Source organism: Hibiscus syriacus, unplaced genomic scaffold, assembly GCF_006381635.1.
Source record: "Hibiscus syriacus cultivar Baekdansim isolate YM2019G1 unplaced genomic scaffold, ASM638163v2 tig00111540_pilon, whole genome shotgun sequence".
Taxonomy (NCBI): Eukaryota; Viridiplantae; Streptophyta; class Magnoliopsida; order Malvales; family Malvaceae; genus Hibiscus; species Hibiscus syriacus.
The window spans coordinates 538,378-562,041 of record NW_024063114.1 but is presented as its reverse complement, the minus strand read 5'-3'; the positions used below and the strand labels follow the sequence as shown (position 1 = coordinate 562,041).

At 35.8% G+C, this 23,664-nt stretch overlaps 1 protein-coding gene across 2 annotated transcripts; it reads left to right on the top strand.

Moving 5' to 3' along the window:
* LOC120164528 (vacuolar cation/proton exchanger 5-like) lies at positions 1 to 4,364 on the top strand. 2 transcript variants are annotated; one of them, XM_039174236.1, is made up of 13 exons: positions 1 to 382; positions 800 to 841; positions 975 to 1,259; positions 1,339 to 1,406; positions 1,500 to 1,528; positions 1,679 to 1,875; positions 1,961 to 2,173; positions 2,290 to 2,430; positions 2,897 to 3,013; positions 3,083 to 3,136; positions 3,546 to 3,662; positions 3,864 to 3,960; positions 4,074 to 4,364. In XM_039174236.1, exons 2-13 carry the CDS (start codon positions 800 to 802, stop codon positions 4,091 to 4,093), a joined length of 1,380 nt encoding a protein of 459 aa, XP_039030167.1. In that variant the 5' UTR covers positions 1 to 382; the 3' UTR covers positions 4,094 to 4,364. The 2 variants fall into 2 exon arrangements, with proteins under 2 accessions (XP_039030167.1, XP_039030168.1); XM_039174237.1 differs by having other exon boundaries at positions 2 to 382; positions 978 to 1,259.
* The last annotated feature ends 19,300 nt before the right edge of the window (positions 4,365 to 23,664 follow it).

Below are 23,664 nucleotides of genomic sequence, written 5' to 3'. Positions count from 1 at the left end.
ATTAGTTCAGTTTATTTAGTTCAAGAAGAAGAAAAAAAAAGAAGCAACTTTCAAGGTTATTTCTTTGGTTCTTTCACGGTCCGTTTAAGGCAGGAAAACATTAAAAAGACAAACAAAGGCAGGCACTTTCGAATTACTAGGAAAAATTACACGAAGAAAACGGAATCAGAATTTAGCTACACTACATATAACCCCGTAAAGACGGACCTAATTAGAATCTAGTCACATTCGTACGCTCTGTCATTGAGGGTTCTCTCTCTACCAAAAGAAAAAAAAAGTCTTTTTTTTCTTTTTGGGTAAGGAATAGTGTTTTTGTTTCTTTTATTAGGGTTTTTTTCCCGATTCATACCCGTTTGGAGATTTCTGAAGATTTGCGGTAAAGGTTAGTTATTTCTCAGATCCGTTGATGTTTTGGCAAGTTTAGTTTGTTAAGCATCCACTGATGTTAATATTTGAATCTGTTGTTTGCTATTAATTGTTTGGAATTTGAATCTGTTAGTGTTTTCATGGATTTGATGTTGTTGGCTTCTATTTGTTGGCTTCTATGTGATGCATAGAAGTCTTGGAAATCAAAATCTTGAGTTTGATTTTGTTATAGTATGAATTGATGAACAAGTATTGTAGGAGAATCAAGATGAGATCTTAATTAGCTTAACTGCTAGTATTATGCTTTTTTTAACAAATTTCAATTGTGCTGTGGTTATTTAGACATTGAGGAATTAAAAACCAAGCACATGATACTGTATGATTTTTTATGTTAATGGTTATGGAGAACTCATTGCTCTTTTGATACTTGAAGATGGATTACAAGCAGCAAGTTGGAGTTCAATCCCATGTTGAAGTATGCTATTCTTCATTTTTAGTGTTTTGGTTTCCTCTTTTTTTTTACCCTTTTTCTTGGTTGGGGAATATGCATTTTAAGCTAGTTATTTTGAGTATTTCTACCCTGCATTTTGTTTTAATGATTACTGTAGCAGATGGGATCAGTAGAAGATAGGTCAATGGATGATCTCGATGATGAGTGCCTCCACTCCCCTGGAACAGATGCTCGAAAAACACAAGCTTCTGATTCTAATCGACAAATACCATTTTCAGATCAACAATTACCACTTTCTGATGGTTTTCCTATTGTTGGTAATAAAATGGTGAGAAACAGAATCTATCAGAGCATAAAGACCGTAGTTTTCTCTAATAAACTCAACCTGCTCATGCCTTTTGGGCCTCTAGCAATCCTGGTTCACAAGCTGACTGCCAGTAATGTGAGTTTTTGTTTTGATACTCTTTCCTTGCTTGCTATTCTTTTTTACATAAGTTGTTTAATTGCGAAGGGAATTGTAGGGCTGGGTCTTCTTTCTTAGCTTACTGGGTATAACACCTTTGGCAGAGCGTTTGGGTTATGCGACTGAGTAAGAATTCATTTTCTTTCATTGAGTTTGTTCTATTGTTGCTATCGGTTGTTTTATTTTACTTAATTTTGCTTTTTCTTTGATTGAATTTAGGCAGTTGGCTTTTTTCACTGGACCTACAGGTACTTATTACTCTTAATTGTTATGGATTTTTTGTCATTGTCTAGATTAAATAACTAGCTTTTCTATTTTTTATTTTAAATTCTCTTTTAATATTTTATCTATAAATTTTGTGTTAGTAACGGTCTTTGATATGTTGAAATCAATTGCAGTTGGTGGTCTTCTAAACGCTACGTTTGGAAATGCAACAGAACTGATTATTTCGATATATGCTCTGAAAAGTGGAATGATACGTGTTGTTCAGCTGTCATTGTTGGGTTCAATTTTGTCAAACATGCTTCTTGTACTTGGGTGTGCGTTCTTCTGCGGTGGGCTTGTATATCACAGAAAGGAACAAGTTTTTAACAAGGTAAGGAGACGCCATTATGTTGCCTGATTTACTTTTCTCTATTTTTCTTACTTATCACTCTAAACGAACCTGATATTTCATTCAGGCTACAGCTGTTGTCAATTCGGGTCTGCTGCTGATGGCAGTCATGGGTTTACTATTCCCAGCTGTCCTCCACTACACACACACTGAACGGCGAGTTGGGAAGTCAGAGTTGTCTCTTTCAAGATTTAGCAGTTGTATAATGCTTGTAGCCTATGCTGCCTATCTTTTTTTCCAGTTAAGAAGTCAAAATGATCACTATTCCCCTATTAATGAGGTTGGTTATCAATGTTATTGGTATCGTTTGAATATGAAGAGTACTTTGTTAGTTACTTCGCCCCAAAAGTATTTTGTGAAGAACACTAGTTGTTGTGAAAAATGATGTGATATTAGGAAGGAAGTACCCATGGGGATAACTCAGATAATGACGAGGATGAAGCTCCGGAGATCTCCAAATGGGAATCGATGATTTGGCTTACAATCTTGACTGCTTGGATCTCTATCCTATCAGACTATTTGGTGGATACAATACAGGTAACAATTGGTTGTTAATCTTTTTTCTCATTGGTTAATGATACGAGTATGTCAAATATTTGGCATCGGAGGTTGCTCGAACGAATTTAACTTGTTAAACTCTGTATCTGTTACCATATATGACACGCGTCCACTGTCTCGTGTTTAAGAGCAAATGGGCAGTGGCTGTTAGGGTGGGGTGGAACATGCGATGGATGTCCCCTAGATTGAAGCTTGCTCTAGGGATTTATTCAAACCAATCCAGACATGAATCCATGACATAAACAGCATGTAAGATAGTTAAGAGGTCCATATCTGCTCTCACTAGCAGCAGATGTAATTAGTTAGCACTCAGAAGGCTTTAGGATTTGCACCTTTTTTGTTTTCTCTTTAATGCTTTCTTTCTAAAATTATATTCATTAGGCTATGGGGCTACAGGCTGATTACTTTCACTTTATCTTTCTCCTTTCTGATTGTTGTTTACCAGGGGGCATCTGAAGCATGGGATTTATCGATTGCATTTATCAGTGTTATCTTGCTCCCCATTATTGGGAATGCTGCAGAGCACGCAAGTGCTATCATGTTTGCCATGAAAGACAAGCTTGTAAGTGATTCTCTTAACTTTCATTTCATAGAATTTGTATGTATCACTAATTAATAAACTTATTTTCAGGATATATCGTTGGGAGTGGCAATAGGGTCATCGACTCAAATTTCTATGTTTGGGGTAGGTCCCGTAAATTTGATGCCCTCATTGTGTATTAACATTATATTTTGTTTTATATAATGTCATCTAACGTCGGGAGCTTTTGGGGTTTACTTTTTGATTTTTTTTTGCTTGTTTCCGTGGCGGCAAATACTGAAGCACATATATCTCATCTTTATATATGTTCTCTTAGTCAGTGGTTACTCATTTTCGTCAATTATTTAGCAACCTCTACTCTTTATACTTGACAACTGATGATGGTGCATAAACAGTGTTCAAGTTCTGGAATTATGATCAATTTTAGAGTTTAGATCCTGAAGTTGAACTGAACCACGTTATGTGTGTGTCTTGTACATACATACATATTTATGTCTAATATGTCGTTTGTTTTACCTTAGTGCACTAATCCATATCCTTGTTGCATATACAGATTCCTTTTTGTGTGGTTATCGGGTGGATGATGGGACGGGAAATGGATTTAAACTTCCAGCTTTTCGAGACAGCAACTCTGTTCATAACTGTTATCGTTGTAGCCTTCTTTCTTCAGGTTGGTGTATATCAATAACTTTGGAAAGTAATAATGTCCAATTGTTATCTTTATCATCAGGAATTGAAGCAATCTTCAAACTCATGTCCTTGTTGGACCATACCTAATAGTTCAAAGAATTCGCAACATGGAAGACTAATTTAGGCCAGAAAGCTGTGAGAAGCAAATGAATTTACTTTTCTGTTTCTTTTTTCTCTGTAGGAGGGAACGTCAAACTACTTCAAAGGGTTAATGCTCATTCTTTGCTATCTGATAGTAGCTGCTAGTTTCTTCGCCCACGAAGACCCTACTTCGACTGGTAAGTTCTTTCCAATTTCTATTTCCGTGCTCCGTATCTCTCTTTTGGTTTCTTTTTCATGGTTTTGTCGTCGTTTTAGTAATGGTTGCGACATAATTCATTAAATTCTACAGATCAAAAGAAGCAACCGTAAACGTGAACGAGGTGGTCGAATTAAGGGATGATTTCCGGAAGAAGTTTAGTCCCACGTCGGTGCTGTAAATATTTTCAATCGCAGATACTCCGTTCCCCCCAGCTGCTTATGCATGTGCAGTTAATATTATTGAAAAACACAGGAGGTGCTTGCTCATTATGTTGTTTTATACTTGTGATGCCAAAACATCTGCCAAGATCGGAAGAGACTTGTGTATAATGTAGAAAACAAATGGATTCTCTAAATTTTGGTAGTCCATGTAGCACACTGATTCTTTTGAACATCTTACTGGGGGTTGTTTGCAATGAAAATAGTCGTTGGTGTTCAATTTCTCACTTGTTTCTACGGCTGATGTGTTTTAAGCCTCTTCATATATTTGGAATCAGGGGAAAAAGCCTTTCTTTTCTGCCTCTCACGTGTCCAAGCATTGGGAACCTATCCCCTCAGTCACCTCCAATGGCCTATCCCCAACCATTAACCTATCTCCTTTCCTCCGTTCCTATTCCTTTTAGTGTTTTCCTCTCTCTCTCTCTCTCTCTCTCTCTCTCGTTTCCTTCCCAGCATATGAAGCCTTTTGGGAATAATAAGTTCTCTCTCGTGTCGTTGAGTTTTATCGAGTCCGAGGTGACTTGGCCACTCAACCGTGGGTGTTCAATGCTCATTTACTACAACCCCACTTGGCTCCATTTATTTCGCTGCTTTTGATGTTTCATGTTATTATCTTAATCATGTGTTATCTGAGATTGTATGGTTATGTTGGTTGCTTACGGACATGAGATTTGTCTACTCTGATACCATGTTGACTTTAGCAATTTTTCTCGATTATATTATTTTTATTCATTAAAAAAGGAGTACATCAATCATTTAAGAGAGTGGCTTAAAGGCATTTATATGTGGCCCCCACCTACAAATCCAGCTACACCTATCTTACGTAGGCTTAACAAAGCTAACAAATTCACATTTATTTTCTTGAGCGCACACACCCCATTTGCATGCATTAGACCATGTCATGGCCATGCTCTCATGCATGCATGATTAAGATAATACATGCAAATCTAAGTAACTTTTTTTCCCCATACTCACCCGATCTGTTTAACACTCTGGTTAACATAAGAGTTGAACTTAAAAATAATTCTTTTGTTCTTCTTCCATTGTTTTTAATGTTATAAATTATTCTATAAAAGCATATCCATAACAATAAATATTTCGTCTATTGTGGAACTTAAAAATTCATTAAATTTTAGGATAAATTATTATTGTGGAAGACGGCTATCGGATAGAGTAAAATCGTAACTGATAATTTGAGAAAATAAAAATGAAGATAAAAGAGACAAAATTTATGTGGAAAACCCCTAAATAATATAGGGTAAAAACCACGGGCAACAGTAGAAGAATTTCACTATGAGAAAAATAGGAATTACAACCTCTCTCGATCTACCAAGGAGAAAACAATGATAATTCTCTCTTGATAAAAATGAGAAAACAACTCTCTAAATTCTCTCTAGTATTAGAAGAAAGCTAGAATGCTTTGGGATGGTTTTGAAGCTAAATGAGCTAGGGTATTTATAGCTAAATCTTAAGGACTTAATCTTGTAAATACTCTAAAGTTTAGTGATTAAATTTTGTAATTATACCTTACTAAAATCAACCAAAGTTGGCTGCCCACTTAGACTAAATTAGCAGCCGGCTGCTGCCACAATTATTGACAATCTCCCACTTGAAGATTTGATTGGAACAATAATATCTTCACACCATTCTTTCTACCTTGTACCATCATGTTGCTTACGTCTCTGACATGCCACAAGAGGATCGACACCAGGTAAATTTATCAGCGTTGATCGCCTTCGTCATGAAATCTGCTATGTTGTCTTTGGTATGGATCTTCTGTATATCTATCGTTCCTTCTTCCACCTTTTCACGAATAAAATGGTACTGAACTCGTATGTGCTTTGTTCTTGAATGAAATGTTGGATTCCTTGCTAGATGCAAGGCGCTTTGACTGTCACAAAACAGAGAAACATGCTCTTGATTGTGTCCAAGCTCTTCCAATAGCATCTTCAACCAAATTGCTTCTTTACTGGCTTGTGTTGCTGCTACATATTCTGCCTCTGTTGTGGATGTAGCCACAACTGACTGCAATTTTGAAACCCAGCTTACAGTTCCACCAACAACTTTAAACACATATCCTGTAGTAGATTTGCTTTTATCCAAATCCCCTGCATAGTCAGAATCTACATACCCATTGAATAGTAAGTTTGATCCTCTGTAACATAATGCAATATTTGAGGTCCCTTTGATGTATCTCAGGATCCTTTTTACTGTATTCCAAAGCTCTTTGCCTGGATTCGCCATGTACCGACTAACCACTCCCACTGCTTGTGCAATGTCTGGTCTTGTGCATATCATAGCGAACATCAAACTTCCCACTGCTGATGCATACGGCACTCGAGACATCTTCATCCTATCTTCTTCACTGCTAGGACTCATACTGGAGGATAATTTGAAGTTAATAGGAAGAGGGGTAGAAATTGGCTTACAATCTTGCATGTTTAATCGTGACAAGATCTTCTTCAAGTAATTCTTTTGTGAAAGCCAAATCTTCCTATTACTTCTGTCTCGGTGAATTTGCATCCCTAGAATCTTGTTTGATGATCCCAAGTCATTCATTTCAAATTCCCTAGCCAGTTGTGCCTTCAATTCTTCAATATGATCTTTGTTGGGTCCTGCAATCAACATGTCATCCACATACAATAGTAATATAACAAAATTGTTATCACCAGACCTCTTGAAATAAGCACAATTGTCTGCATTAAGTCTGTTGTATCCAATGCACATAATGAAGGAATCAAATCTCTTATACCAACACCTCGGCGCCTGCTTTAGACCGTACAGAGATTTGTTCAACCTGCAAACCAATTTCTTCTTTTCTTTTTCTTCAAAACCTTCAGGCTGGAGCATGTAAATCTCTTCTTCAAGATTTCCATGAAGAAAAGTTGTTTTAACATCTAGCTACTCTAGATGTAAGTTCATTGTAGCACACATTGCCAAGACTACTCGAACTGTTGTTAGTCGAACCACATGAGAAAAGATTTCATTAAAATCAATACCTTCTTTTTGAGCATATCCTTTGACCACCAGTCTTGCACGATACCTCTCCACTTGATCGTCACCATTTTGCTTGATTTTGAAAACCCATTTGTTACCAATTGGCTTCCTTCCTTGTGGTAGTGGCACAAGGTCCCATGTATTATTTTTATGAAGGTCTTCAATTTTTTCTTGCATCGCCATCATCCACTCACCGTCCTCTGTTAAAAGGCAGTATGCAATATTACCTTCTATAACATAATCTGAGTGACAATTGGGACGTCTTCTAACACGATCTGATTGACGAGTTGTTGGAGCTTCAGAACTCTCTGGTTCTTGTTCATCATGTGCTGGTTCTGCTTCAGAAGAATCTCCTTATTCAAACTCCTTTTCCACATGTATCTGTGTAGTCTCTGATTTTTCAGCGCTATTATCGTCTTCTTTTCTTTGTAGCTTATCTTCTACAAAGATAACATCCCTGCTGATGATCACTTTGCACGCAGTGAGATCCCACAAGCGATACCCCTTTACTCCATCAGCATACCCAAGAATTTACATTTCTTGGATTTTGGATCTAGCTTTGAAATTTCTTGGGAGTTGTACATCACGTACACAATACTTCCAAATACATGGAGGTTTGAATAATCAGCTGGTTTACCAGTCCACATCTCCATTGGTGTCTTCAGCTCTAATGCAGTTGATGGAGCTCGATTCACCAAATAACAGGCGGTATTGACTGCTTCTGCCCATAATGATTTTACTAGGCCTGCATCACTCAACATTGCTCTTGTTCTTTCTAACAAGGTTCTGTTCATCCGCTCTACCACTCCATTTTTTTGAGGAGTGTTCGCCACTGTGAACGATCTTTTGATGCATTCTTTCCCGCAAAAGTCATCAAATTCTTCGCTTGTGTATTCTCCTCCATTATCTGTTCTGAAACACTTGATCTTATTTCCAGAATCAAGTTCCACCCGTGCTTTGAAGTTTTTGAAAGTTGAAAACACATCTGACTTCTTCTTAATAGGGTACACCCAGCATCTCCTAGAGTAGTCATCAATAAATGAGACAAAGTATTTTGCTCCGCCAAGGGATGTAACCGATGCTTGCCATACATCAGAGTGAACCAATTCTAGAACACTTTTGCCTCTAGAATTTGATGTGTTGAATTTCAACCGGTGCTGCTTACTTGTTATGCAATGCTCACACAAAGGAAGTGATACTTTTGTTAAGCCTGGAAGTAGCTTTTGCTCCACAAGGACTTTCATTCCTTGTTCTGACATATGTCCAAGTTTCTGATGCCATAGCATTGAAGAATCTGAACTACATGAGGCAACAGAGGCTTCTGCTTCTAGCAAAGTCTCTCCCTTCAGCATGTACAAGTTTGATGCTATATTTTCGCCTTTCAGCACCACAAGCGCTCCACGGAACACCTTCATGATTCCTTTACGTGTTTCAATCTTGCTTGCATTATTATCCAACAATCCGTATGATAATAAATTTTTCTTCAGGCCTTTCACGTGTCGCACATCTCGAACAACTTTAATTGTTCCATCGTACATCTTCAATTTGATAGTTCCAATGCCAACGATCTCTAAGGCATGATCATTGCAACTATACACAGATCCTCCTGAGACAGGTTCATAATGATGAAACCATTTTCTTCTTGAGGTCATATGATATGTTGCTCCCGAATCAATGAGCCATATATTTGCATATCTCTTTCTGCCTTCCACGGTGGTTGACGTTTCACAGCATAGAGCATCTCCATCATCTGAAGTGTTTGCAGTATTGCCTTGTGGATTGGAGTTTTTATTTAGACTCCAAAAATCATTCTTCAAGTGACCCTTCTTTCCACAGTTGTAACACTTTAAATTCTTCTTGCTCCTCGACTTCGATCTACCATGTTTGTGACTGCTGCTTTGGCCACGTTCTGTTGATCTCCCTCTCATCGTTGTCAATGCTTCTGCTTGTTGCAGATTTACTCGTCTGTCTTCCTTGTTCTTGCGCCGATTTTCTTCTTGTAGAAGAGCAGCTGCAACGTCATTGAAGACTAGACTGGTGACATTACTGTTTGTCAAGTTGATGATGAGTTGATCATACGAATCCGGTAGAGTTTGAAGTAGAAGTTCAACACGTTCTTGTTCTCCTATTTTACAGCTTAAGGTTGTAAGCTGAGAAAATAAAGTGTTCAATGTGTTTAAATGCTCTGTCACTGAAGTAGATTCTGGCATACGGAGAGTATACAATTTCCTCTTAAGGAAAATTTTATTGTGCAACGATGTGGCCTCGTACAATTTGGTGAGATGATCCCATATCTCCTTAGCTGTCTTTTTCTCCTCGATGCTTGATAATACTTCATCTGCTAATGCTAGATGAAAGTTTGACATAGCATTTCCGTCCATTTCGATCCATTTGCTGTCATCTGTAAAATCCACCGGCCTTTCACTAATAGCCGCTAGACACCCGTCTTTCCTCAGAATGACATTCATCTTTAATTTTCACAATGAGAAATTTCTCCCATTGAACTTTTCAATATCAAATTTCGTTGCCATAGCTTCTTTTACGGATAGCTCCCACTATTTCACTATCGTGAATAATTCTCTGGAACCTTCAAAGAATGGGTAATAACTTCTTACTTTCTTATGTTGGAGGATCCACCTTTTGGTGGCAACCACAAAGACAATAAGCAGATACTACACACTCTAATCTAGCTCGGATACCAATTGTTGCGGAAGACAGCTATCAGATAGAGCAAAATCGCAATTGATAATTTGAGAAAATAAAAATGAAGATAAAAGAGACACAAAATTTACGTGGAAAACCCCTAAATAATATAGGGTAAAAACCATGGGCAACGGTAGAAGAATTTCACTATGAGAAAAATAGGAATTACAACCTCTCTCGATCTACCAAGGAGAAAACAATGATAATTCTCTCTTGATAAAAAGGAGAAAACAACTCTCAAGAAACTCTCTAAATTCTCTCTAGTATTAGAAGAAAGCTAGAATGCTTTGGGATGGTTTTGAAGCTAAATGGGCTAGGGTATTTATAGCTAAATCTTAAGGACTTAATCTTGTAAATACCCTAAAGTTTAGTGATTAAATTTTTTAATTATACCTTACTAAAATCAACCAAAGTTGGCTGCCCACTTAGACTAAATTAGCAGTCGGCTGCTGCCACAATTATTGACAATTATAAATTTCATCGCTCGGCTTTTTTATTCTTATTTTAGTTATTAAAGTTTAAAAATTTTAGTTTATTCACTAAACTTTCAATTTGTTCTTATTTTGATTGCATCGTTATTAAATGCTTAGTGACGTTATAATTGGATATTTTTAAAAAAAGAAAAGTATGAAATGGTCATCAATTTTTTTTATAAAAAAAACATAATTATAAATTTCCTTTGGTTTCTCGATGGAAAATCATCTTTTTTCAAATCTCAACGATGGAGAGGTGGAGAAAGAGAAAACGAATTGTATATATTGATTCCTCGCTGATTGAATATTGAATATCATAGATAAAAGTGGTTTGAGATTTCATGAGTTTTAGATTTAAGGTTGAGATTTATGAGTTTTAAAGTGATTTTAATAAAATCTAAATTGATATGATGGTAAGAGATAATGAAGTGAGTTTGTCGACATCTTGAGTGGTCGAAGAAGAAATTGAAGAATGGTAATTGTAGTACCTACGTGACGTACATATGAAACTATAAAACTTTCATCCTTCGAAGAAGAAGATAAAACTAAAATAAATAAATAAAAAGGGAAAATGACATAAATGACACATGAATTATATGTCAATATAAATCGGTCCATATCAATACAAGTGATTGTCATGTCACCGTTACTTTTATAATTTAACATCCAAAGGATCAAAATAAAATTAAATCAAAAGATTAACGAATAAATTAAATTTTTTAAAATTTTAATGACCAAAATAAAAATGAGAGTAAAATTGAATGATGAAATTTATAATTTATCCTAAATTTTATTATATCTGTACACCAACACAAGAGATGGGCAAAATAGAACCTTAATAATGGCACGAATCGTTAAATGAATTATTTTTATTTCTAGAGGTCATGAGTTCGAGCACCAGCGACTGCGGTAGGGTAATTGAGCATTCATTATCAAATAGTTAATAGTATTTAGCAATGTTTTCAAAACCGGACCGGACATTGAACAGGTGAAGGTACTGGTTCACTGGTTCAACCGGGTTCAACCGCGGTTAAACCGGATTTTATATAAAATAATATATTTTTTTAATTTTACATAATATTCAAAGCAATATTAATATATATGTAACACTTTTTTTAAGTTTATAATATTTAAAGGTATAAAAATATCACAAGTCATAACATGTATAAATGAAAAACCATAAAATCAAGTGAAACAAAATGATTCAAATCAACTACAACATAATATTTAAGGTAAAACATATTAAATAATAAATATAATTATATAACTATAATCAAAAAAATAAAATTGAGGCTTAAAAAATTATAACAAATGATGTCATTTGATTTAATTGTTTTAAAAAAAATAATCACACATGGCTAAGAAACATAGAAGAGTATCCCAAAAGTTTAAAGAGTAAAAATATGAGAACAAAACAATCCCACATGGCTAAGAAACATAGAAGAGCATCCAACTTACTTTTATAAATAATAGAGGTAATTTGACATTCAAAATCTTGGTGTCTTTTGGTGAGCACAAAGCGAACTATTCTTTCGCTTCAATTGAGCTCAAATTTTAGGCTTCAATTGAGCTCAAATTTTAGGCCTCAATCAAACTTCTAATTTTTTTTTGAGTTCGAGTATTTTCGATTTCAAGTTTTAATATTATATTTCGAGTTGATAATTTTTAGCTCGTGAGTTTTTGAGTCGAGTTGAGCTTACTTTTAAAATTTTCGAGTTCGAGCTCAGCAATACTCGAATTTGACTCGGCTCGTTGAACAAACGACGTCGTTTGGTTTAATTTTTTTTTTTAAAAAGTGAACCAGCGGTTCAAACCGGTTTTGCCGGTTTTCAGCCGGTTCACCCCGGTTTTCTCGGTTTTCAGTCGGTTCTTTACCGGTTCTGTGCTAATCCGGTTTTGGAAATTAATCGGACCGGACAGGCCACCGGTTCACGATTCAACCGGTCGAACCGGCCGATCCGATCCGATTTTAATAACATTAGTATTTAAAAAAAATATTACTTTAAAATCACCTTAATTTAATAAAAAATAAAGAACCAGAAAGATAATGTCTCTATACTTGTCTTGGAATCTTGTCCTATAGATGGATCATTATTCAAACATTTTTGTTCTTATTATACTCGTGTGTCTGAAACTTACATTACATCGCCAACAATTCAGACCTAATGCACCCACCCACGTTTTCATCCTCATACATTTTGATCATTTAATCTAAATAATGGTGTCATCAAAAACTTGGAAAATGTAGTAATTCCATAATTTTAAAAACTTGGACGGACACTCAACAGCGACAGGGATATATAATAATCAACAGCGACAGGGATATCTAATAATTCAAGATGGCTTAGCTCATTGGCTGGCATCTTTTCTCAACTTTTTCTAATAAATCTGGTTAAACTAATTTTACTAACCATTAATCACATTGGGGGGGGAGGACATTTTTTGCTGCATCAAAGACATCAGACATGGTGCAGAACATGGCAACAATCAGCACTATCCATTGCTGCCAAGTTCTTCAAGCAGCTCTGTCAAAAGAAGTGGTAAAATTTATGTCCTTTAACTGACTTTATGGATAGATATAGTTCCTTGTTTTCATACCTCAAAATTTGTTCCATGTGCATGTGAAAAGGGGCTTTGGGGACAGCGATAGCACATATCATAGCAGGGGTGATCGGGGCCGGAGTTTTATCCCTGGCGTGGAGCATCGCTCAACTCGGATGGATCGCTGGTCCGATCACTGAAGATACTAATTTTTTACCCATTTTACTTATTTATTTATTATTATAATTATAATAATTATTATTATTATTATATATATTATTATTATTATTAAAAAATAAATTACAGACCCAATGGAAACTGGACCGGCCCAGTTACAAACAACCAGTTGGCCCCAAACCAGATGGAAACCCTAAAATATTTAGGGTTTCAGTTAGGGTTTTCTAACCCTAGCCCCGTGCGCCGCCGCCTCAATCTCAGCCGTTGGATCTGAGAAATCCAACGGCCCACACTCATCCAGCACAAACCCTAGGGTGATGATACCCTAGGGCCACGCGGCCGCCGCAGCTACTCCTACCATCTCCACCGCTGCCACGTCTCGTCGGAAGCTTCCAGAAGAACCACTCCCGCCGCACACATGTCGTCCCAACGGTGAGTCACCACTGGAAGTCCGGTGACTCACCAGACTCCACTCTTTTACCCGGTCTGAGACAAGCGCCGGTGATAGCTATAAAACCACCACCGAACCTGCGGAAAAAAAACCCCAACAACCACAGAGAAACAAAACCGAGAGCAAAGATACAAAAATAGAGACCAACTCACAACAACCAGCAACCACAAACCTAAAAATAAGCAAAGAGAAGACGGAGAGATACTTACTGAGGAAGCTGCAACATCACTGAAGCCTTCGTACGTCATCGGAAACCTTCGAAAACCGAAGGTATTTTTGTAGATTTGCTCCGATTGAGAACGTTTTAAAGGAAACGGTCATCGAAACCATCAATAGGATGGTCCGATCTATATTTAGGTGTAAAAAAAAAATTTCCGACCACCGTATGCGGTGGCCAGCGGCGGGGTTAACACCGGCGAACGGCTACCGGCCGGTGCTTCTCTCTGTTTTAGAGAGAAGCGAGAGAGTTTTTAACTCTCTCAAATAAGAGAGAGGGAGAGGGAAGAGGAGAAATGAGAGCTGGCCCTTCGGGCCAGCCGGTTAAGGGCTTAAATAGCCCTCCCCAAACGACGCCGTTTTGGGGAGGGATCTGTCTGTAATTAATTGAAGGTTAAACCCTTTCCGCAGCCGTCCTAATTTGTAATCTTTACATTTTAGTCACTAAATCAATTTATAATCCTTTTAATTCGGTTCTTTAATTTTAGTTTTATTTATTTTAGTCCTTTATATTAAAATAATATATTTAGGATAAATATCATATTTAGTCCTTTAATTTTAATAATTAATATTTTAATCCCGAGTATATATTTTTAATTAATTTTAATATGATATTCGAATTTTATATAATTTTAGTTTAGTCACCAATTTAATAAATAAGGAAAAATAGCATGTTTAATCCCTGTAATTTCAAATAATTAATTACGAATCAGGTATTAAATTTTATTAGATTATAATTTTAGTCACTAATTTTAAATATTTTCATTTATTATAAAGTTTTACTGCTTTTAAAATATATAAGTTCTAATTTTATTTTTATTATTGTTTATTTATGTTTTAATTTTACTTGTTTATATTTAAATATTATTTTTATTTTTATATAGTCATATAAATATATATAATAAATAATAATTTATGTTAAATCTTAATTTGATTTTACATAAATTATTTTCATCATATTTTAATATTTAGTTATTTTTCAATATCAAAGAAAAGGGCAGTCTTAATACAACTGGATGTCCTATTCTGGTATTTTAAAATTAAATATTATGATAAAAAATTATAATTTAATTTTATTTAAATTATTATAATATTTATTAATATCGAAGAAAAGAGCTGTCTTAAGGCACCTAGAAATTCTTTTCTGATATTTCTAAATAAATAAATATTTTATATATTTTTCATAATTATAATCTTAAAATAATAGGATTATAAATTAAATATATTTTGAATTTTTAATTTCTAATAATAGAGACAATTTCTAATTAAAAAGTACCAATTTTGGGAGTTGTAGGGGTGCTAATCCTTCCCTAAACGTAACCGACCACGAATATTTTTTATTATTAAAAAGAACGAACTTTTGGTTAAAACGCAGATCAGTTTATCTTTTAATCGATGTTTTCTTAAAAACTCTTTTAAAAAGATGATTTTTAGGTATTCGACCTACCTGACCCAAAAGACCGATGGCGACTCCAAAATTATTTTAAAAATCATTTATTCACATCACTTTTCCCGCTAAATAAATATTTCGTGCCCGGGCGAAAACCAGTTACGACAGCTTGGCGACTCCGCTAGGAACTGGTCAAACTTTTAAAATCAATTATAAATTGTCTCTATTAATTATAAATTAAAATTTGTATATTTAATTTATAATTCTTTGTTTTCAAATTTTTTATATTTTATATTTTTATATTATTATTTCATTTTATTTGCAAGTATTTTATTATTTATTTTTCTGTCAGAGGTTTGAACATTTCTCCTCACACACAACACTTGCATTGCATAACATAAAGCTCTATAATTGAGTTGGTCCCTTTTAAGTGAGAGTGAAAGCGACGTCTTCGTGAGAATTTATTCTCCGTGTCAGACCTAGCAAGTAACTTTCGGGGTTCATATGCTCTATGTCTTCGTGAGAATTTAATCTCCGTGTCAGGCATAGAGAAGTGTATCCCCTCGAATTGAACTCGATCCACTTTAGTCTGTGATGGACTAGGATTGAGGGTTAGCAACCCAAGGGGGCACTAACAAGGACAATTCGAGTACCTTTATTCTTAGATCTGAAACCCTGCATATAATAAACCCTAGAAACTCTTCCGATCTGAAGCCATGCCGAAATTTTGTCCAAATAGGTGTACACACAGGAGAAATGAATTTTAACTTTTCCTTTTAATTTTTTTTTACTGAATAAATTGCATGTGAATTTAAATTATTTAAAGTCTGAAAAAGCATGTTTAAATAAAGAATTTAGGTAGACATTATTGTTAAATTATTTTTTTATGTAAACTAATTCATTTCTTTTTGTGTTTTCTTTTATTTCTTCTGTTTGCATAGCATCATACAAGATAAAAGGCATTGATCCTTGTGTTAATTGTCTCATTGGAAAACCTTCGTCCATGGATAAAAAGTGTTCAAATCAAATAGTTCTAAACTCAGAAGTAAGACAGTGGGCTGAGGACTTACAAAGACAAGGAGGAGACAGTCTGCAAGATGACTATGTATCTGATTTAGCCAGTTATGCTCCAGTTTCGCTAAAAAGAAATGATATGCAAGATTTACGAAGCATTTGGGAAAGTTGGGACTCAAACAAAAAGTTGCAGTTTTATCAGACTTACGGAGACATTCCATATTTGCTCTATGTCGAAGTTGATGATGACTTACTTCGAGCCCTAATTCAACTCTGAAATCCAGGGTACAATTGCTTCACTCTCAATAAAGAGGACTTGGTCCCTACTATTGAAGAGTATTCAACTTTGCTACATATAGAAGGGGCTTTGGAAAATCGAATTTATTCAAAGTCAATTAAAACTCAACCTTTTTGAGTTAAATTAGCAAAGATTGTTTGAGTACGAGAAGAATGGGTGGAGTCCCGTACAAAACAAAAGGGCGAAAGCGAAGGCATTGCTTGGACCAACATTAAAGAACTTATTCAGAGTCATCCAGACACTAAAGTACAATTCGATCTCTTTGCTCTGGGTATGTATCGTATGGTCATCTTCCCAAAAGTATTGGGATATATTGAAGCTGCAGTAGTAGATTTGTTTGAGCAGCTACCAAAAAAGATTAATCCCGTATCTGCAATTCTAGCAGAGACTTTCGGATCGTTAAACGCTTGTAGAAAGCTAGGAGGTGGAAGATTCTCAGGGTGTACCCAATTGTTATATGTCTGGATCCGTAGCCATTTATGGAGGACAGAAAAGGTTTCATACCGGCGATTTAATACAGACTACTCACCATTGAAAGAATTTATGGAGCAAGAATGGCCGAAAGAAATTAAGAAAGATATGTGGATTAATGCCTTTCGAAATCTGCAAAGCAATGATATTGTTTGGCGAGCCCCGTTGCAAATCCAAAGGGAATTCTTTTACAAATGTGGTGATTACAATTGGATAATGCTGCTCGGATTGTGGGGAGGAATTGGATATGCACCACTTTTGGTCATAAGACAGTATGAAGGTCGTCAATTTGTACTTGTCACTGCTGGATTACATTCATCTGAGTTCGCATTCCACAGCAAAAATTATAAAAGAAATATCATGGAAGCCTTTACAGCTTGGAAAACAACTTTTTGTATCCGAGCTAAAGTAGCAAAAGAAATGCTAACTCCTGATTATGAGGAATGGAGATCTGTCAGGAAAAATGAAAATATTCCTCTACCAGACCAAAATAAGGATATCTCTATGGAAGATCGCATTAAGGTGGTTCCATCAGAGATTGAAATCCTGAGAGCTGAGTTTGAAGTAGAAAGAGAATGTTGGTCGAGAGAATTAGAGCAAATGAGACGAGATAAAGCTATGTTGGGTGTTGACATTGACTTTCATTCATCACAATGTGCAATGTTGAGAGAAAACAAAGAAAAAGTTGATGGTGAATTCAGAGCATTAAAGAAAAATTACCAGGAGTTATATAAATCCCGGAAAGCATCAGGACCGAGCCGATCAACAGTACAGATGACCAGAGAATTGAACATCGAGAAAAGTCGAGTTGAAGATCTGAAAGGAAAAAATAGCTGTCTACTCAAAAGCCTTGAGAAAGGAAAGCAAAAAATGGAAGATTTTGAGGTTGACAGAAGAGAGCGAATTTTAAAACACAAAGCTGAACACCGCGAGATCATGAATGAAATACAAAGAGAAAGGGATCGAGCCAAAGATTTAGAAGAGATGAAGAATGACATCTTTGAAGGTGAGAAAAATATCATGTTCAAGGGATTTGAATATGAAATGAACCATCTGATTGCCGAACTTGAAGTCAGAGGCCAAAGGATTGAAGAGTTCAATGTTGAAAAAGAAAAATGGGAGCTGGAAAGAAGGAATTTCAACACCAAACTTGAGGTAGAGCAAGAAGTGGCTAGCAATTGGATGCAAAGATGCAGAAACAAGAATGTTCAAATCCAGAAGCTTAATCAAAGAACGCAAGAAGCACGAACAAAACTCGAAGAAGACCTGGATCAGTCTAGAAACAAAAACTCAGAATTTAATGCTTACATTTTGCAACTTGAAGAGTCATTATTTCAAGAAAAGGTTCGTCTAGGACCTAGTGATCTCAAAGAAAGTAATGAGGAAAGTGCTTCAATGCGAAGACACATTAGAGATCTTGAAAAAACTCTGCACAATTGTCAAGTCAGAATCACTGAGTTAGAGCAAACTCTCGAAGGAACTAATGAACAATGGCAAAAATCAACTGATTTCTATGTAGAAAGAAGTGAAGAAAGAAGTAATATGGTATTCGAGGCCATGGTACAAATGAGTGAAGTTGCTAGATATGTTGGGGAACTAGCTGTTGAAGCAAAAAATAATTGAGCATCACGTTGATCCAGTTTCTAAATTCGGAAAGAATGTGTCATGGCTAATGAAAGAAATTATAGAGCTTAATAGGAAAGCTACGCCTTATCTGTAGTTATGAATTATTATAAAGAAACTTTTGTATACCGATGAAAGTTGTTCTATGACAGTTAACTTTTTGGGATCAATACCTTTTGCATACATGCATTCTGCATACATTCATTATTCATTACATTATTTTCTTTATGTATAATTTTTATAACATTCATTATTTAAAATTTGAAAAAAATAATATCAAAAGAATTTTCAATCGCAGTTATTCTGGCCAAAAGAGAAATACAACATCACTACGGTACTAGACAAGCTACTAAGAGAATTATGGAGGATAAAATACAACGTATTGAGGAACAACATAATAAAGAACAGGCAGAAATGATAATGAAGCTAGAGAAAATTGAAGCCAGTATTGCAAATTCACAAGACAGCATGATGCAGAAAATAGAAGACATGTTTAAAAGGCAGGCTATCATTGGAAAAATACATGAAAATCCTGTATCTTTCAACCAAGAACCTATGTATCCTCTAGGTTTCCCACCAGAACCAATTTATCACTCTAGTACTACACCTATACAAATCAATGCCCGCACATCAGCATTTCAAGAAACCAAACCACATGAAAATCGACAAGTGGATCCTGCATCTTCAAGTAAAAATCCACTTATATCAGATGTGAAAATTGGGGATTTTAATACTGAGCATCTAATCCCAGATTTGAATGAACTGAATGAGAAGGAAAAAGTAAATGAAGAATTGACCAGACATATCAGGAGCTTAGAAGAACGAATGAAATCCGTGGAAATAACTGAATCATTCTATGGGTTTGACGCTAGTGAGTTGAGTTTGGTTCCAGAACTAATTCTCCCCATCAAGTTCAAAGTTCCCGAATTTGATAGATATGACGGTACCACATGCCCTTCATCCCACATTACTATGTTTTGTCGCAGAATGGCAGGATATGTGAAAGACGAGAAATTATTAATTCACTACTTTCAAGATAGTTTGACAGGACCAGCCTTAAAATGGTATACTCAATTGACCAAAGCCAACATTAGATCTTGGAAAGATCTGGCTAAAGCATTCCTAGAGCAATACCGCCACGTAAGAGACATGGTCCCTGATAGATGGACTCTCCAAAATTTGGAGAAAAAGAATAACGAAACGTTCGGACAATATGCTCAGAGATGGCGTGACACAACAGCCCAAGTTCAACCATCTCTATCAGAAAAAGAGTCCACAGTAATATTTGTCCATACGTTAAAAGCTCCCTATTTAAATCATCTAATGGGGAATGCAACCAGAAATTTTGCAGATTTGGTCATTTCTGGAGAACTCATTGAAAATGTCTTGAAAAGTGGCAAAATTGAATCAAATGAAGGGTCTAGTTCCAAAAGACCTATGTACCGGAAAAAAGAGAATGAAGTCAACAATGCAAACTCTTACAACAAGGATTCATCGAAAAGTGTTATAATAACCCAGCCAAGGGTTAAGAAAGAGGAAACAAACACTAATCGAGCAGAGTCCAGAGGATCTCGAAAGGAAAATGAAAGGTTGTCTTTTACACCTTTACCAGTACCCTATGCTGAGATCTATGATTTGCTGTTAAAAGCATATGTCATACGGCCCTATCCTTTGGTTCCCATGCAACCACCATTCCCTCCATGGTATGATGTAAAGGCACACTGTGTTTACCATGAAGGAATTACGGGTCATTCTATTGAAAACTGTTTGGCATTCAAAAGGGTGGTTCAAAATTTGATCAACACTGGAAAGTTGGAATTCAATTCACCATCTACATCAAATCATCCATTGCCAAATCATAGAGATAAAAACGTGAATGCAATTCAGGAAGAGAACAGAAAGAAAGCAAAAACTGACATTTCTGAAATTAAATCTCCTTTTGTTTGGATATTTCAACAACTCTCTTTAGCCGGTATAATTCTACAACAATTCAGGGCAAAGCATAATGAAGGCAAGAATTATTATGAATATCATCAAGAGAAAGGGCATGAAATTCAACTATGTCCTGAGTTTAGGGATTTGGTGCAAAAATTGATGAATAACAGAGAGATAGAATTCTTTGAAGAAGAACCAGGGAAAAAAAGATGATGTTTTCTCCTCAGAAGATTCTAAACCTAGTCAGAGAACAAGTGATCCTGTGATCATTAATGTGAAATCATCTACGGTAATTCCTGCACCAACAAAACCGAAAGTAGTTATCACCACTCCTCTACCATTTCCATACAAGGATACCCGCAGAGTACCTTGGAATTATACTACCAATGTTTCAATGGTTGGAGGATATGTTTCTCTAGAAAAAACAGAAGAGAAAATACAGAGTCTGGATTCGACGTCTGAAGCAGTGAGTGAAGTCGGATTCTTTACAAGAAGTGGGAGATGTTACTCTCCCGAAACATCCAATGCCTCAGAACAAGTGAAAGCAAAAGGAAAAGCCATGGTAATACCCCAAAAGGTATTTGATGATAAATCCCCTCCAGCATTCAATGAGCCTGTAACAGAAAAACAAGCGCAAGAATTTTTGAAATTCCTGAAACATAGTGAGTATAGTGTGGTTGAACAACTACATAAACAACAAGCGCGAATTTCTATTCTTGATCTATTGATGAATTCAGAAGCACACAGAAAATGCTTTGATGAGAATGCTTAATCAAACCTTTATCCCTGAAGATATATCCCTCAATAAACTTGACAGAATTGTGGGACATATAGCCGTTGACAATTACATAACGTTCACGGATGATGAAATACCTGAAGGCGGAATAGGGTCAGTAAAAGCTTTGAATATCACTACACATTGCCATGGTCATGTTTTGCCAAGAGTATTGATTGACAATGGATCCGCTCTCAACTTGATGCCTCTAGTCACACTTCAAAGAATACCTGTGGATAAATCACACATGAAGAGTTATCATAATGTAGTGCGAGCTTTTGATGGCACTCAAAAAGAGGTGCTTGGGAAAATGGAAATACAGTTGTTAATCGGACCAGTCGTGTACAATATTGACTTTGTGGTGATGGACATCCACCCTATATATAATTGTTTATTAGGGAGGCCATGGATTCATTCAGCAGGAGTCGTTCCTTCTTCATTACATCAGAAATTGAAATTCGTTGTTGATGGACAACTAATATACGTAGGAGCTGAAGAAGAAATCATTGCGTCTATAACAAGTGGTGTTCCATATATTGAAACCAATGATGATGCTCTTGAATGCTCTTTCTGAGCTCTTGAATTTTTCAATGCAACCTTTATTGCAGAAGGAAGTAAAATTCCATATCCCAGGTTGTCTGATTGCACCAAGATGACGGTACGACAGACTTTAGGCATCGGAGCTAAAACTGGGAAAGGTTTAGGAAAGAATCTCCAAGGGATTTCAGTTCCTGTAAGTATAAAAATGAAGAAGAAAGATCGTTTTGGGCTTGGATTTAAGCCCAATTTTCAGTAAAAATACAAAGAGATGAAAAGAAGGTGTGAAGATAGAAAGGCAAGGTTGAAAGGAGAAGAAATCCTTTGGGAACACATGTTTTTCCCACAGTTGAAGACCACATTCAGATCAGGGGAAACAATTAATGTAGAACAACAGCTTGTTGAGGCCTTTAAAGAAGAAAAGTTGATGAAAGATCAAAGCATAGTTGAAGAAGCTATGAATGGATTATTTATCAACATGATCATGAATGACAACAAGACTGGCAAATATTTGGATAGGATTCGCCCATGTTCTCCTGGAGAAACACTCAACAATTGGACCACTGAAGACCTTCCTGTAGTTTTTAATATTAACACAGAGTAATATTCAGAACTAATCTTTATGTTTAGCCCAAAAGTATGAAAACTTTTTGTTATCTTGTAAAGGAAATTATGTTAAGTTCACCTAATATTAAATATAAGAAATTTTCTTTAAAATTTTCATATGGCAATCATTCTTTACATTTTCTTACATTTTTACATTTATTTATTTTTATAAATTTACTATATTCTTTCGGAAATATGTCCGACTTAAATTTGTAGGTGTCACAATGTTAATAGCATGTTTATTCCTAAATTTAATCGAGAGATAAATTTAGAGCAGCCCATATGTCGGGAGGAAATCAATGAGTGTGAGGATGAACTGGAATGTGATATTCCTACTTAATTATTAAGACTGGTAGAAAAAGAAGATAAACAAATTTTACCTCACAAAGAAGAGATTGAGACTGTGAATCTGGGAACAGATGAAGAAATGAAAGAGGTGAAAATTGGTACTACTATGACAATCCAGATAAAACAAAAATTGATAAATCTCCTTCAAGAGTTCAAAGATATCTTCACCTGGTCTTATCAAGATATGTCTGGTTTGAGTACAGATATAGTAATGCACAAGCTTCCAATCAATCCAGAATATAAACCGGTCCAACAAAAGCTCAGGCGAATGAGGCCAGAAATGTTGTTACAGATCAAAGGAGGAAGTGATGAAACAGATTAATGCAGGTTTCCTACAAGCAGCCAAATACCCAGAATGGGTAGCCAACATTGTTCCAGTACCAAAGAAAAATGGGAAAGTTCGAATGTGTGTGGATTACAGAGATCTCAACAAAGCTAGTCCGAAAGATAACTTTCCATTGCCCCACATAGACACCTTGGTGGACAATACTGCAGGACACGCATGGTTTTCATTCATGGATGGCTTTTCAGGATATAATCAGATAAAAATGAATCCTGAAGACATGGAAAAAACAACATTTGTAACCATGTGGGGCACATTCTGCTATAAAGTAATGCCATTTGGATTGAAAAATACAGGGGCAACGTATCAAAGAGCCATGGTAACTTTGTTTCATGACATGATGCACAAAGAGATTGAAGTATATGTAGATGACATGATTGCCAAATCCCGAACTGAAAAAGAACATATTCAAAATTTGAGAAAGCTTTTCCAGAGATTGAGGAAGTATCAATTAAAGATCAACCCCGCTAAATGCACTTTTGGGGTAACTTCCGGGAAACTTTTGGGATTTATGGTTAGCAAAAAGGAATCGAGATTGATCTAGATAAAGTAAAAGCAATTCAAG

Excerpts from the sequence above, each read along its gene's own strand:
- LOC120164528 (XM_039174236.1), top strand. The coding sequence starts at position 800 with ATGGATTACAAGCAGCAAGTTGGAGTTCAATCCCATGTTGAA. Across the intron at positions 1,529-1,678 it reads TTTTTTCACTGGACCTACAG|TTGGTGGTCTTCTAAACGCT; the intron begins GTACTTATTACT and ends AATCAATTGCAG. Across the intron at positions 3,137-3,545 it reads CTCAAATTTCTATGTTTGGG|ATTCCTTTTTGTGTGGTTAT; the intron begins GTAGGTCCCGTA and ends TTGCATATACAG.